Source organism: Onychostruthus taczanowskii, unplaced genomic scaffold (assembly GCF_017590055.1).
Source record: "Onychostruthus taczanowskii isolate IOZ18803 unplaced genomic scaffold, ASM1759005v1 scaffold40, whole genome shotgun sequence".
In the NCBI taxonomy this organism is placed as follows: Eukaryota; Metazoa; Chordata; class Aves; order Passeriformes; family Passeridae; genus Onychostruthus; species Onychostruthus taczanowskii.
The window spans coordinates 1,198,741-1,215,133 of NW_024501460.1; the positions used below are offsets into that span (position 1 = coordinate 1,198,741).

The 16,393-nt window shown below is 38.5% G+C and overlaps 1 protein-coding gene across 1 annotated transcript; it reads left to right on the plus strand.

Moving 5' to 3' along the window:
- Positions 1 to 342: 342 nt before the first annotated feature.
- LOC121340438 (myosin regulatory light chain interacting protein) lies at positions 343 to 14,632 on the plus strand. The gene is made up of 6 exons (XM_041413192.1): positions 343 to 555; positions 9,449 to 9,634; positions 10,376 to 10,573; positions 10,916 to 11,080; positions 12,493 to 12,913; positions 13,263 to 14,632. The coding sequence occupies exons 1-6, from the start codon at positions 473 to 475 to the stop codon at positions 13,350 to 13,352; spliced, it is 1,143 nt and encodes a 380-aa protein (XP_041269126.1). The 5' UTR covers positions 343 to 472; the 3' UTR covers positions 13,353 to 14,632.
- The last annotated feature ends 1,761 nt before the right edge of the window (positions 14,633 to 16,393 follow it).

Genomic DNA, 16,393 nt, shown 5'->3' on the forward strand with positions numbered 1-16,393 from the left:
GTGGGTGACTGTACTCCTTTACTCCTCCTTGCCCAGCAAGTGCTAGGATGGCTGTGATGTTGAGTAGCAGAAACTCTCCTCTTGTGGAAATCCGCTGACCCTCTGAAGTGTCTGTCCTGGGGGTGAAATTTGACCCTGGAAGCCCATGTGTATTTTGGCTAGTGGAGAAATTCCTAGTTCATTCTTAGTGCTTTTTTCTGGGCTGTTTAGTATGCAACCTAAAATCCAAGTGATTAAGCCTTTGAATGAAGGTGCTAACAGCAGCATTTTGTATGTGCGTTTTAAGTGAGCAGTCTGAAAGAACATTTCAGATGTTACTTTTCATTGTCATGTAGCCTGGTTGTAAAGAATCTTATTCTTCCAGGTTTGCAGAAGGCTGGGGATTATAGAAGTTGATTATTTTGGACTGCAGTTCACTGGCAGCAAAGGGGAGAATCTATGGCTGAATTTGAGGAACAGGATTTCGCAGCAGATGGATGGTTTAGCCCCTTACCGATTGAAACTGAGAGTCAAGTTTTTTGTTGAGCCTCATCTTATCTTACAGGAACAGACAAGGTAAGTAAATATGGTTGTAAGCACATTTAATTTAATATTTTGTTTTCAATTTCTGTAACTTACAAAAGTGTTTGCATGCGGTTTTCATTTTTTTATCATGTGGTAATTTTGCTTTACTTTTCTACGTAGTTTTAAAATCTCAGTGTTTTTGAAGTTTGTTTTTTGTTTGGTTTTTTTTTTTTTTTAATTTTTTATTTAATTAAGTTGGCAACATTAAGCTTCTTGTAGCTGCCAGTAAGTAATGAGTGTGGATATTTTTTTTGAGCACTTAGTGCTGGAGCGGTAAGAAACTTAAGTTACCAGTAGCAAACTTTTTATATGGTATTTTTGTGTCCGATAGTAACCTCTGTTCTGTGGTGTTACTCTAGGTCATTCTGAACCACTAGTACAGAAAGGCAGGAAACAATTCCTCCCACAGTGCAAAAAAACTTGCTGAATTCCTTTTTGTCTGGTATTATGTTACAGTAACTTTCATATAGCTACAGGCCCTTAGAGGCTACAAAAGAAACAGCTGTCTGGCTGCTTCTGTGGCAAGTCCTCTTAACTAAATTGTCGTACTGTTATTAAATCAGAAGAAATAGTCTTCTAAGATTGGCAGGGAACACTTGCTGTTACTCCTCGAGTTTGAGTACCACATGAATTGCAACGGAATTATCTTTTAAGAATGCTGTACGCATGTGTACTTAATGCTGACCTTCCAACTACTTTTTCCTGTTAGTTTTGGATAGTACAGTTAATATGAATGAGGCAAATGTAAATCTAGTGTCTGTATGATAATGCCAAAACCCATTTTCACTACTCACCTGAACTTGTCACTCTCAGAACCATTAACTTAGTGCTTTCAGAATTCAGACCATGAGTACAGCACGGTGCTTTTGCACAGAATGTTTTAAGAACTTGGTCAGAGGCTGACAGTCTGATTTGGTGTTTATTTCATAGGAAAAAGGTTTAAAGTTAATTTTTTTATCTAATGTGTAGGGGAGAGGCTTTTGGGGGGCAACGGTTCCAGCTCATCAAAGTGGTTGAAGTTTTCAGAACGATGTGGTGATAGACCATGGTTGTCCTGGTCTATATAATAATAATTTCAGTTAGGCAAATGCATTTAAACTGATTTCCAGTTCTGATATACTTTTATTTAGGAAATAATTTCTACTATCTGTGGCATATGGTGGAGTATTTTTCCTTAAAGAAACTTGTAAAACCCAATAACAAATGGGATTTGAGTCGAATAAAAGGAGCCGCACAATTTCATACCTGATGAGGCAGAAGAGATTACCCTGAGCATGTCGGATGTGTCTCTGATCACAAAGCAAATCAGGGTGAAAATCTCAGGAAACCTCAAAGTGGTGTTTTTATGCTATCATTGATGAATGCTTGTTCAACTTCACAAGGCTTTTACAGATGTCTGTGTCCCTGCATTCCACACTATCAATGCAAGACCTGGCAGGAGGTGGAAGTTAATAGAGAGGTTGAACTGGTGAAACATGCCCCAAGGGGCCTCAAATACTGGCTTGTGTCGCTAAAATGTTACAGAGTTTATATATCTAACATCAAAGCAGCAAGTATTTCTCCACTGTAAAGATTATTTAAAAGGATATAGGTGGGGCAAACTTTCTTTTAGGTATTAAGACTGTTCTGAAACTAATATTTTTAACAAACAATTTAAAAATTAACCCGGGCTTAGGCATCAGAAGAGATATATTAAAACCAAATACAAGTTGTATGTCAGGTTTTAATAACTGCCTTTTAGTTCGTCCACAGGTAGCAGACCTAGAATTCCAGTGCCTGTGGTAAATGTCTATTCTCCTGGATTGTTGACACTGAGTTTTAGTAGAGTGGGTTTTTTTTCTACTCAGGTCTGCTTGAGGATTTACATATGCATGTAACTGTGAATTCATGCTTAGTTTATGTGTAAACATCAAGGAGAAGATTAAAAACTTGTAAACCTGTTGCCAAACTTAAGAATCAATAGGTATATCCTAGAATTGCAAGGATTAGCTGTACAGTTAAAGCTGACACATTGTTTCATCTTTATCTGCAAAGTCGGTGAAGAAAGTGATGGTTATCCTTAGTTTCCTTTAGCTGTTGTGTCCATATTTGATGTATGGGGTGTTTCTGGCAGAGCTGTTGCCTTGTGGTCCTGTGTGTGAAGAATGCTGGGGAAGTTTTCCAGTCTTTTGCTTGCAGCTTCTGATCCTGTTTTTACATAGAAATTAGATGCATGTTGAGACCGCTTTTGAAACCTGAGAAGCTGTAAGTAATTCTAAATTTTGTTGATGTGCTTTATCATTATCATAATGGCAAACGCTGTGGCTGAGTTACCAGGTTTTTTTCTGCATGCTTAGGAACCTTTGCCAACCCCAGTTGCAGTACTTCATTGGGACCCTTGCCTTGCACTTGAGTTCAGAACTTAGGTGTATGTTTGTTTGTAGCAATTTAATGTTCAGGTTTCTACATGCTGTGAAAGCCGATCTGGCAACAGAGCGTCAGCCTCTGCTTCTGTTATCTTTATCAGCCCAGAGGAAAATTGCAGCCCATTTTAATATTCTTATACAATGCTACAGAGCACAAAGAGAAGGTTATAATTTTGCCTCTGACCACTGTGGCAACAAACCACGTTCACTAAGTGTTTTGGGAATCTGAGAATTGTGTGGAGAAACCCTTTTTATTGCACTTTTTTTACAAGGTTAAAAGCAGTTTATTTCTGTTATTCTTTAGATCTCAACTTTTAGGTTTTTTATTTGACTACCTGGTACTGAACTGCACCACGATTTCATAGTTTAGAATTGTTTTCAATGGAAAAAAAAAGTGCTTCAGTGCAAGAATGTAATTCAAATTTAATCTGCTGCTGTCAGAGATTTACTAACAAGTCAGAGAAGTGAGCAGTGTGCTGCTTTAGAGAAGTTTGAAGAGCTAGCTGGAAGTTTTCTTTAGCATGGAAAATCACACTGGATTGAAAAGGATCGTTATCTCTTTGCTTAAAGACACACATGATGGTCCAAGATCGCGATCATAACTCTGGCTTGTGTCTTGTTCATTTTCACTGTATTTCTTTGATAGATCACGCAACAAAAAAAGCAAATCTGCTTTTCACTTCTTTACTGAATGACTTGTGGGTGGTTCATCTATCAAAAGTGAAGTGTTGAATTGCAGTAAGGAGCTGCGGCTTAGAGAAACGATTATCCTTCGCTAATCGGAATTTTCAGGAGACTTTTTGCCGGGGGTGGGGCCGGGAGGAGGTGCCCGGCAGCGGTGCGGGCCGGGCGGTCCCGCCGTGCCGGGTGCGGTGTCCGGGGGCAGTGACCGGGAGCCAGCTCCGGTTTGAGATACCGCAACCCCTGCCCAGGGCAGAGAGCTCCGGGCATCGGCCACAGGCTGGCGTGGAACGTGGAGCAGAGGAGTCTTGAAACTTGAACCCGCCTTTTACCGGGAACAGTGTTTGCCGAGCCGCCCGAGGCCAGTGGTGCCCGGCAGCAGTCTGGGAGAGTGATGGGTTTAGGTTTTAAATTCAGCATTATTTGCCTTGTGTAGCACGACTGAAAGTCAAGTATTCACATGTAAGCCACGAAATATGTCAAATTCTAGTGAGCCACACCATATCATGAAGCATTCAAAAGAGCTGTGTTTTGCCAGCCTTGAAAGTGGCAATTATTGTTTTTGAGATTGTTAACAATTTGTGTGAAGTTTGCCAGTATTTGAATTATCTTTACAAAGTACATTTTATTGCTGTGTTGTCCAGTTGTGTTGATGAACTAGTTGAAATTAAGAATGGCCTTAAATCTGTTGAGGAGTCAGATACATACAACAGGATGGTTTTCTCGCTTTTTGTCCTGTAACGTTGGGTAGCCAGCGCGGCAGTGGCACGGCCTTTGTTACAAGGCAATGAAAATGTGTGTGATTGTGTGTGATTGACACTGGGTGAGTTTAATGGATCTGTTTGTCTAAGTCAGAGTTAAGTTGCAGTTGGTAACCTTTTATCTACTCTGTTAGGAGCAAGGAAGAACAAAGATACTGAGTAGCATAAAAAAAGCAAAAATCATTGCTTTTTTTAATGTGGGGTGGCCTTGTCTACTTTTAAAAACAAAATTATATTCTGTCGATTTCTAAATCTTTATCAATATGTTTTTAGGGGGAACAATCATGCCTCTTAGTTTTGATTTTAGACTACAGAGCAGTAAACGTACTGCACAGTAGGAAAGAGCATTAACCTGTGGGAAGGAATCATACCCCAAAGAGAACAGGTAGTTCCTTGGGAGGTATGCCAAGATTCTTGCCAGTAGTCTGGCAAGAGAATGAGGTCTTTTGGCTGTGCTTCTAGGGGTCGTTAGTCATATGCAGACACCTCTTTGGTAAAGCATTGGGGTTTGTCACTTCTTCCACTGACAGTTAAGTTTAGAGCTTAAAATTTTTAGCTACCTATTTGCTCTATTTCCCTTGCCTTGATTAAAAAAAAAATAGTAGAAACCACTAGTCGTAGTGCAGAGCCTCGAGTCCTAATGCACATAATTGTCTTCAATGAGTTACAAAAGCAAATATGATCTTGTGTTACATGTACTTTTTATAGCATTTTTTTTTTTTTGTGGAGTTCTTACTACCAGATCATTTGGATGAACACTAACTTGGTGATTTGCCCCTCTTGGAATTCCATTGCAGTGAAGTTCTGATGGTAGCAGTGTTCAGTATTGTCAGCCTGCATAAATTGCTTCAGAGGGAGGCTAAAAGCAATTAATGTGATTGATATCTGGGTCTGTGGCTTTGGTTTGATAGCTATACTTTTTTGTGAAATGAACCCTCTGCTGAAATCTCCTTGCAACCTCCCCTTTCTACAGTTTTTGTATCAAATTATTTACATCCAACTGCAATACATTAATCACACCACATTTGATTTTACTGAGTGTTTTGTATGTACATAAATCTTAAATTATATGCAGAACATGGATCCAAAAATAAGGATGCAAAATGAATATAAAATCCCCAGTGTAGCTAATGCTTGAAGAAAATCTGTGATCCTGTTCTAATTGTAAAACTGCCCTTTGTCCTTTTGGAAAGGAAGTAAGCTGTCTGGGCAGTGTATGTAGCTTTGGCAAACTTAATGTGTTGCCCTCTAGTCAGCACGCTTATGTAGTGTTTTGGACTACCAGACTCAGAGGAAATGTTCCACAATTGAATACACAGGTATGTCTAGGAAGCATGGGGTTCAGAGGGGCAGAAAAGGCTATTTTGGGTTACAGAGACTGTCTTTCATACTGATGCTGTCACATGTAGGGAACTTGGGCTACAAGTGCCATGGGAAGTTCTGTTTGTCCTTAAAGTTGCCACTAGTTGATCAATGTCCCAACATGTCTGGCAGGTGTTAAGATGACTAGGAGTCACAACAATTGATGGGCAAAGTTCAGAGTTATGGAGATTTAAAGACTAAATGAACCCTTGGCAAAGGTAGTAAAAAGCTGCAGAATGTGCTAAGAGAATGTTTGGGGCTGGGGCTGGGAATAGGGACAGTCAGACATACCTTTGGTCTGACTTGACTTCTCAAATTTGTGACATGTAATATTAATGTATCAAGTGCAACTGAAGTGTGAATGATGCAGAAACAAAAACATTTAATTTCTTATATGGTGGACAAACTTTAGATTTTCTACCAGCAATGTTGGAAGTGCAACCTTTGGGGAAGGTAAAAACAGTCCAGTTTTTAGTTTTAACAGTTCGTTGTTCTAAAACTTGCTAGGTAAGAATTCCATTAAGTCTTAAATACTAGTGCTGAAATAATTCTTTGGGAAAAAATGTATCTTTTTACTGTACAACCTGAGTATCTTTAGAGGTGAGAAAAGTCTTAAATTTTTTTTTATCATATCCAAAGGTTTCAAGAGAAACAGGATGGTGGATTGTGTATGAAGTGATTAGGTCACAATCTAATTTACAAAAACCTCCATAAATCCTTTCTTGTAACTAATAGTATCTGTGATATGAGTAGGTTTTCTACAAGACAGACTATTGGGTCCTTTATAATTTGCAGAACTAGATAAGGAACTGCATCAAAGACCCTAATAGTTTAGTTTTGCTTGACTGTATTCAGCAATAAAATCACATTCTTAGGCCTTTTTCTTTAAGGATCAAAATACTTTGTTTAGTGTAAAAAAAAAAAAAAATTAAGTCTGCGTTTGTTATCAGATGGTGGCTAGTGTCATGTTTTGGACCTTTGAAGAGAAATGATTTTACAATGGATATGAATATAACTTTGAAGGAGTACACTCTGCAGCTGGATGGGCTAATCAAAACCACTTTTTCAGATGTGTTCGTAACCCTCACTGTCTTTCAGTTTCTAGATGCCTTTTCTTCATCAAACACACTTAAAGAGTCAAAACAAACAAAAAAACCCCACCAACACACACACACCCCCCCAAAAAAAAAAGGCAGCAGAAAATTTGCTACCTGAGCTTTGGTTCAGGGCAGCTGCTCTAACAGGTCAGTGTGAAGTCATTCACTGTCCTGTGATGGGTGCGGTTTAGGTTATTTAGGTGCAGCTAGACTGAATTTGCATAGCTAGTTACTTTGCAGTAACTGTCCTTTATATGTGCTGTTTGTTCTATGTATCAAAAAAATGCAAAGTAACTGAGTATTTGTGAGAGGTTTTCCCTTATGTGATGTGAACCAATTATGGGAAGTTACTGCACATTAGCTGACATGATGGCTACTTCACATTGTGCCTTAATCCCATTTGTCTTCCTGTGCCATTACTGGCTTTGTAGTAATGGAATATGACAAGCCATGCATCTGCTGTATCTGTAATTCATCTGTATTTGCAGGAGCAATATTTTGGTTTTCAGCTCCCCTTGAGGTGTCAATAAGGTCTTTCCAGCAAGAGGAGAACTCTTGACTTTAGCTTGTGTTGTCAGTGGTGTCATATGAATAAAACCCCGAAGATACAAGAATTTAGGTGTGGTAGTTGTAAATGTGTTTTAGCTAATGAGAAAAAAAAGTCTAATCTTTCTTTGAAATTGTGTAATTAGTACTTAAAATGACTGGAAATCCTATTCTGGTATTGTCACAGGATCAAGAGTGCATGAGAAGCTGTTTATTTTATGAAATGTTGATTTGAGTTAGGGAAAGGCCTACTATTTGAATTTATTTTGGCCCTAGTGTTTTTGTAATTTATACTGAATTCTTTAGATTTATGGGCTGAGCACAAAAAGATTCTGTACAACAAAATAATTTTAGAAGGCCACAGATATGCCTTCTGGGGCCCAAGTCCAAAGAGCTGTGACTCTGCAAGGTAGGAGAAACACATGGGAGCAGAGGTTTGGCTCGCTCTCAAAAAAAAAAAAGGCCAAAGCAGGAATAACCTGCTGACAGTGGACACAACTCTGTCTGAAGGTCTGGTCCTCTTGCCATCTAAAGTTGTGTTCTGCACAATGTGAGGACATTGGCTTCCACCAGAACCACCTCTAGAACTGCTGAAGAGCATAGGTTGATGTTTAGACTTGACAGTGATGTGATTAAGTACTTGCATCACAACTAGCATGATGCTCTAGCATGACAAATGGTTTGCAAAGGGAAGTGTTGGAGTTGTGAATTCTTGCAGTCAGTGGACTGTAGGAAAGCTTACAGGATAATTTAATACCGGTTTTGTTCTGATTCAAAACATTGTGGATGTGAGGCATCTTTTAGGCTGGTGTCTTCTTAGTTGCAGCATTTACCAATAGAGCTAAGAAAGAATGCAACTTTTGCAAGTCCTGTAATTGCTCATAATGCTGAAAAAAAGTCCTATTTGCCTTGTACAGAGGAATTATAGAATACTACAACAGAATATATGTAAAATATTCAAGGAATATTGGAAGGAAAGCTCATCACTTATTAGCATTTTCAACTTCAGTGATGAGAGATTAAATACAGAGCTTCAGTAAAGCTCTTCTTAAAATTAGATTAGACTTCATTTTAGAAGAGTAAATGTCCTGTTCCTGTGGAAGCCAAAACATCCCTTTGGGTGCTAGGCTTCATTTATTGAAAGTTTTTTTTCAGTGATACATAACTCTGTGATACATAATTCTCCATCTGGCTTCCATAAATATGTTGAGCCTTAAATGGTAAGAAATTTATATTGTGTTCCCTGAAGGAAAACAAGGATGAGCTATAGAAGTTAGGCCAACCCACAGGGGATAATGACATGCTGCTGTTAATGTTGGTGAAAATGTTGATTTGTCTGCCAAATAATGTATTAGATAATTAAGAGCGGCTTTTTGAATTTTCAGCAAGCTGTCAAACCTGCCTTGGTCTCAAGTGCAAAGGTTGGTTTGACAAATGCTTACACTGTAGCTGTTTTTCTATTTCATTCCCCAGTGCTTTTTCAGGTATTTCAAGTAACTCTGTTAATCCCGTTGCTGGCAAAGACACCATGGCTGTGGTGGCAGGGGCATTTCCAGTGTGTAGAGAGAGTATGGCTTCCCCTCTTGCCTAACAGAAGTGTGTTCGTTTTCAGATGCTCTTCCCATCTCGAAACATTTGTGAAATGAAGAATAACTTGTAAATCACAACAAATGTGTAAACATAGGAAACTAATTGAAATCTTTCATTGATATTTTACTCACTAAGTTGAAATTACTAAGCGGCCTCCAGAATTAAAGCAGTTCTTATTTTTGAGATACTCAGGATGATGATGAAATGCTCTTTTCTTTTAGTAGTGATTTTAGATACTGTCTTCAGTTGTAGCTTCATGTTTAAGAGTAAGTAAAGAATAAGATGGAGGCCCTTTTCTTTCCTTTGTGCCAGACTTCATCTGCCTGGAGCATTCCTTGCAAAGTCTTGATTACCAAACAAAGCCGAGATGTTACTTGTTACGTCTTGATTACAGATATCATGTAACAATTTGTGTAAGCAAATGTTTCTGATTGTGTTGCAGGCATATGTTTTTCTTGCACATAAAAGAAGATCTTCTTGCTGGTAATCTTCAGTGTTCTTCAGAGCAAGCAATTGAACTTAGTGCATTGTTGGCACAGATGAAGTTTGGAGATTATAACCAGAACACTGCCAAGTACAATTATGAAGAGTTGTGTGCAAAAGAACTCACCACTACCATTTTGGAGAGGTAAAAAGCACAATGATCTAGTTTCCCTTTTGAACATCAACAGCAGAAGATTTTGTTATGTATTTAATTGCTGGTGATATAGTGTAAATGATTAATTTAACAGTAATAGCTTTGGAGTTCAAAATCTCCAACCTGAATGTTTGATGTTCTGATTTCAGTTAAATTTTTAAGCTCAATTATTGAGGTGGGTTTTTGTTTGTTTTTGTTGTTGTGGAAACTCTGGTAGGTGAGGAAATACGGATATATTTAAGTACCTGGAGCAGGGTATTTAAATTGTAAGTATGCCTTAGACCTGTACTTGTGAATGAAGGAATTTATCTGGCTTAGTGCCCTTACTCTGAAAAGTAAACAGAATTCTGAAACATCTTCATAACTCCTGAATATCCGGAAACATTGTGTATCATACTTTTCTGTCATGTTTTCTTTAGCTATAAACTTGGTGGTAGCTCAGGGAAATATGTTGGGGCTGGTGGTGTTATTTGGAAAGCTTTGGTTACATGTAGCTTTTTAATTTCTAAGCAAATGCACAGTATTTTCTCCTTGACATTCTCAGGATGTTTTGGTAATTCTCAACTATTTGCAGTTCATAATTGCTGGAAATCTACAGACAGATAAAGCAGGTCAGGAGCATTTACTAATCTGTTTAACTAGGTCATCTAAAAACCCGTGTTAAAACAAGCTGCTGACAGTAACAGCAGATACTGGAATTATTTCACCTATCCTTAATCTTTTTATCAACAGCATTATTACAAAGCACAAGGAGCTAGAAGGTCTAAGTCAAGCATCTGCTGAATACCAGATTCTACAGATTGTTACAACCCTGGAGAACTATGGGGTAGAGTGGCACTCAGTGCGAGATAGTGAAGGGCAAAAACTCCTTATTGGTGTTGGACCTGAAGGCATATCCATCTGCAAAGATGACTTCAGTCCAATCAATAGGTATGTGTTTCCTGGAACTGTTTGCATGATCAGTTTTTCAAAAATATGGAACATGCCTCTAGTTTTCACATAAATACACAAAACGGCTCTGAGAATTACTAAAAGTGACTATTGGGATGTTGGGTCTGAGGGCAGTACCTGCTTGTAATCAAGATAAACAAGTGACCTTAATAATCTTGATTTTTATATATATTTTTGAGGCAGCATCTTCAATCAGCAGTGCTGACTACCATCAGAAATCATTGTAACTTCTGATAAAAATGCACTGTTAATAGTTTTGTGGAAAATGCCCTAATTCTTAACAACTAAATAACCTTTATTTTTTTTTACATTAATTTATAGGATTGCTTATCCTGTTGTTCAAATGGCAACTCAGTCTGGAAAGAATGTATATCTGACTGTTACTAAGGAGTCTGGTAATAGTGTGGTTCTCTTGTTTAAGATGATCAGTACAAGGGCAGCAAGTGGACTCTACAGAGCAATTACAGAGACACATGCATTTTACAGGTCAGTATTGCCCCTAGAGTCATGTGCTGCTGCTCTTCTCCAGTGTTTGATCTAAGTGCTTAAGCAGCCAGCAGTCTTAACTGCACTTTGGAAATATTCTGCAAAATTCCATTGTCTTTGCAGCCTCCCTTTTCCTCTTAAGTCCAGAAGCTGAACCAGTTTTTACTACTTTCCATTTTGTGAGGTGAAGGTAACAAGAAAAGTAAGCAAAATTTTCCCACTGTGAATAACAGTATTTCAGAGTATAAACTTTTTATGTTCCTTGATACTTAATAAGCAATACATACATTTTTGTTCCTGTGTAAGAGAGAGAATGAGAGCAGTGGGGAAGATCTGGTCATTCAGAATGTGCAGATCCTTTATTTGGCTCCTTCAGTTGTTAGGTTATCTGTACGCCACCTTCCCATCCCCTATATAGAAACCTTCTTACAGTTCCTCTGTCCTTGCTCACATGCTCAGGATTTTGCTTCATGCCAGCACCTATCCACTGTTTCTGTCCTGTTGTTCCTTGAGGTAGGGGTGCTATACTCATTTGTTGGTGGGCAACTTTTCAACCCCCTTTCATTTCTACTGTGGTGTCCAACACTGATCAGTAAGATTAGCTGTCAAACATACTTAGCAGTGTTTTCTTAAAATTAACTACCACATACCAGTTTCAATTACTTCTTGATCTTTGTATCTGCTTGTAGTTTTCTGTCCTTCACAGTTTGATTTTAATTGAAGCAGAATTTTAGTTTGGCAATAGCATTTGGCCATAAGCTTAGATCTTGGACCTTAGGCCCTGTGAGGCTGTAGTCCTTCTTCTGTTTGTGTTTTCCTTCCTGTGTTGTCTAGAGAAGTGATATGCCTTAACAGGCTTCTGAAGATTCAACTGGATCACTGAAATATGTGACAAGCATGGTTAGGATAGCTGAAATGCACAGTGGCAAATACAAATGCCTTAATTCTCTACACTCCATTCACACTGGTTCCCTTCAGAATGACATAATACTAGCATATAAAGTACTGGACGGAAATTGGGTTAAAAACATTACTTGACTCTATGATAAAAATTGAGAATCAAAGACTCTTAATTGGAATTCTTTAGGGCCGCGTTTGGAAATGCCATGCAAAAAGGTGTTGCCAGGCTGAACTGTGGATTAAGCAACTGTTTGCTGTTTGTTAGTTAAGTCCCTTCTATAGGCTGACTCCATTTTACCAGACACTTGACATTTTGAAGATTTAAAGTAATTGTCACTTTCCATTTTACACTTTTCAAAGGGCAAAGATCATTCAAGAGCTTAAATATTACCTCAGACTGTTTCATTTGCTTTAATTTCAGTGCTGTTACTTCAACTTCGGGAACAAATTACTGTAGGATCGTTCTGTTGGTATTAACTAACCAAATTTGCATTTGTCCTATTGCTTTATAGGTGTGACACTGTCACCAGTGCTGTCATGATGCAGTATAGTCGAGACTTAAAGGGTCACCTAGCATCTCTATTTCTGAATGAAAACATTAATCTTGGTAAAAAATACGTCTTTGATATTAAAAGAACATCAAAAGAAGTTTATGATCATGCGAGGCGAGCTCTTTATAATGCTGGCATTGTGGATCTTGTTTCAAGAAGTGATCAAACCCCACCAAGTTCCCCTCTGAAGTCTTCAGAAAGCAGCATGAACTGTGACAACTGTGAGGGTCTCAGCTGCCAACAGACAAAAGCCCTGCAAGAGAAGCTGCGCAAGCTGAAGGAGTCCATGCTTTGTATGGTGTGTTGCGAAGAAGAGATAAATTCAACCTTCTGTCCCTGTGGCCACACAGTTTGCTGCAAGTCCTGTGCTTCCCAGTTACAGGTAAATGCAGTGCCATTAAGTTATGAGCTACCAATTTGTGTGGAAGGTTTGATTTTTTTTTTTTTTTTAAATATTTGATGGTCATGGATTAATATGTTTGTGTTGATGTTCTAGTAAAACTACAAAATTTTGTTTGTGGCAAACTTAATTTCAGAAAGCATTCTGTCTGAATGATGTGCTAACGTAATTTGTGATGAGGCTAAGAACAAGCTGCACGCTTCTCACCATACCCTGTCTTACATATGGAATGGTGGAAAAAGTGCTGTTATTGTGTATGTGAAGTCTGCAGGAAGTGCAGAGACTCTGAAAATACAGAGTAAACTAATTTCCCAATGTTTTTCCTTTCCAGTCGTGTCCTGTTTGCAGATCTCGTGTAGAGCATGTCCAGCATGTGTACTTGCCAACCCACACCAGTCTTCTCAATCTGACTGTGATATGATCTATACACACTTCAAATGCATCGTGTACTCTTCAAACTGCACTAATAAGAAATGCAACCATTGATTGTGAAGAAGGCAATCACTCTGGCACCTATCTACGATCAAAAGCAAAAAAAAAATACTGCATTTTTTAACAAATATTCTTTGTGTTCAGCATGTCCATAATGGTTTAGGACATCTTCTGAGAGTAGAAGTGTAATTGATTCATGTTCTTTAAAGAATGATCCATAAGTTTGTAGCGCAGCAGTGTTGCCACAAAGCTCGGTAACCCTGGAGAAGTGTGGTGTACACATGCAGACGTACCTGGCAAAAGCAACGCAGCCTTTTCTTTTACATGCTCTAAATCCTTTTTAGTACAGTTGCACTGTTTATTTTAATAGTAAGACTTGCTTTTACACATACCAGTTTAGTAAGGCTCATAGCTTCTGCTTTTAGTAAACTGCTTTTAAAAGGAGAGATCTCTTTTTAAAAAATTAGTTCTTAAACTGAAGTTACAAGGCTTCACTAAGCAGCTGTGCTTAACTCAGAATTTTGTTAAACAGAAAACAATTCAGAGAGAATAGCTTTGGAAAGGGAGGACAAGATTGTTAATCTGCAGGTGTTGAGGGTGGGTCAGGAAAGTCGTGTTGTTGCCAGTGTCCTGTGGAAGCACTGCTGTGGCAGTTCATTCACAGTTCTCAGTGGACAGGGTACTCCCAGGTTTCCCACAGTCCACTTCTGGCTGGTGGTCTTGGAAGGGCAAATGCCCTTCAAGTTGGCTTTATTTTTGAGACTGATTTTAAACATGCACCATTAATCTTTAAGAGTTATGTATAATTTTAAATGCTTTCTTCAGTTAGCATCTTTAGCAGGAAATTACCTACCCAATAAAATGTTTTTGATTTCCACCCCTTTACTTGGGCATTTTAGGCTCTAGTTTCCTAATGTCTTCTCCAGGGTACAGAGAGAACTGGAGACCATGTTTGGGTGCAATACTGGCTTAATCAAAGCTAGAAAAGTACACTGTCACTTTACTGAAATTCTCTGACTATACTTTTCATATTGCCTTAATGTAGCAGTAATGTGTGTTTATGCATCTGTTTCTTTGCACAGACATTTTGTCAAAATTAAAATTCTACTTTTTTATGACACATTAGCATATAAACCTTACTCTAAGAGGGTATTTATTTTTTCACTTTGTAAAGAAAATTTTGTTTCCTCATGAAGCAAGAGCTTTGTCCTATATTGTAGGAAGCTTCTGTCTTTTTTATATTCAGATTAATAAAGGACTTTAAAAATCTTTGTGTTATTGCTAAGACTGAATTTGTTCTGAAATTTATGTGAGGCATTACTGAACTGAAAACAATGCAGTATTTTTGTGTTTACAGTCTTGAATATTTTGTCATGTTTGAGGTAATGAATTTTTCTCAAGTGCATGCGAAGGAGAGAAGAAAACTGACATTTGTTACAGACAAGTGAACTTTAAAACAGCTGACATATTCAAACTGTAGCATAGCCTTCCAAATTGATCTTGTGAAGAATATTTTCTACAGTAAATTGCCCCAAATCTGGGGCAATATCCCTGGAGGTATATTACAGGGGAATGAGAGAAATTAAAGAATGCAGCTTGAGAGTAGAGGATTGGAGTTTCATTGTCAACAGTGTCCTGTCTAGCAAGTTCTTAATTACAGATGTGTTGGTGTCTTTTTTGATTGGAGCTATTCAAATTTGCTAACTTAAAAATTCTCCTTTTACGTTGTTGAAGAGATGGTGCTTCAGCACTTCCAGGGCTGTGCTGTGCAATGAAAAGGAAGGAGTGGGTGTACAAGTGTGTTCAGAAAGACTCTGTCCAGCTATTGTACCAGCATACAGTGGTGCTTGAGCAAACCTTTGTGTCCCATGATTACAGCCAAATTATGTTAGTAACATCTAATCTATTATCTTATGGCAGCTGGCTGAAATTGATTGTAAATTAATATAAATATATGTTAATATAGGAATCTGATTTAAAGCATGCAACATGATGAAGCTGTTTAAATAGGCAAGCATTAACTCCAGGTTCTTGTAATTAAATAGATTGTAAAAGACCTTGCTAATAAAAATAATTCCAGTAGTTAGAACTCTCATCAAAGTAGGGTTTGAAACTGGTTCTATGGCAGTGGTGGAATTTGGCCAAATCCTGTGACTTCTGTAAACATACCCTGTTTAGTGTTGGAAAGCTGCGCAGGGCACCAGCCCAAGCTGTGAGGTCTGAGTGCAGGCAGGAGCCTGGCCTGGTGCAGGCTGTGCCTGGAGCTGCTGGGAACCTGTTGGCAAAGCAACAAGTGAAGGCTGGTGGACTTGGCAGATAGGTGGGGGTCTGTGGTTTTTTTTAATGAAATTATGTGACCTGTTCTGAGAATTGTGCAGCAGCACACCTCTGCAGTGTTGTAAATCACTACAAAAGCCTCACTTGGTTTATATGTAAGAAAAAATTTCATGTAAATCAATGCAAGGATTGCTTTGATTTGTTCACAGACTTCTTTCTTCAGAAGCATTGTTTGAAATGTAGTTGATCATGCTCTGCTAGGAAAGTTTTGCTTAACCGTCCAGCACTGCTGTGACTTGTGTTGCTCAATGTTTGTAGGTCGAGTACACTTTATTACAAGGAGTACCTGTGTCTTGTCCACGTGAGCTGCTGAGTGCTCAAAGGAAGGAAACAACAGGAAATCTTGAACTCCACATGCCATTAAGTCATACTGCAGAAAAAGTCAGGGCTTGTTTGCTGAAATGCTGTTTTCTCCAAAGGTGCTTTGAATGTTGCAATGGATGGCAGAGGGGGGAAAAAACCCAAAATCCCAAGCTAGAAAACAACAGCACACTTTGTGGGAGTGACTGGAGTGTGTGTCCTTTACAGGAGCATTGATCACAAAGCTTCATTTGGCACCTCTCACACTTAAGTCAGCTCTGGTACCAATATCTGCTACCCAAAGCTGGTACAACTTGGCAAGAAAACTCATGGAACATTCAGTGTTTATTTATCTTCAGAACTGCAGAGCAGCTTCTGTAATCCCATTGGGTG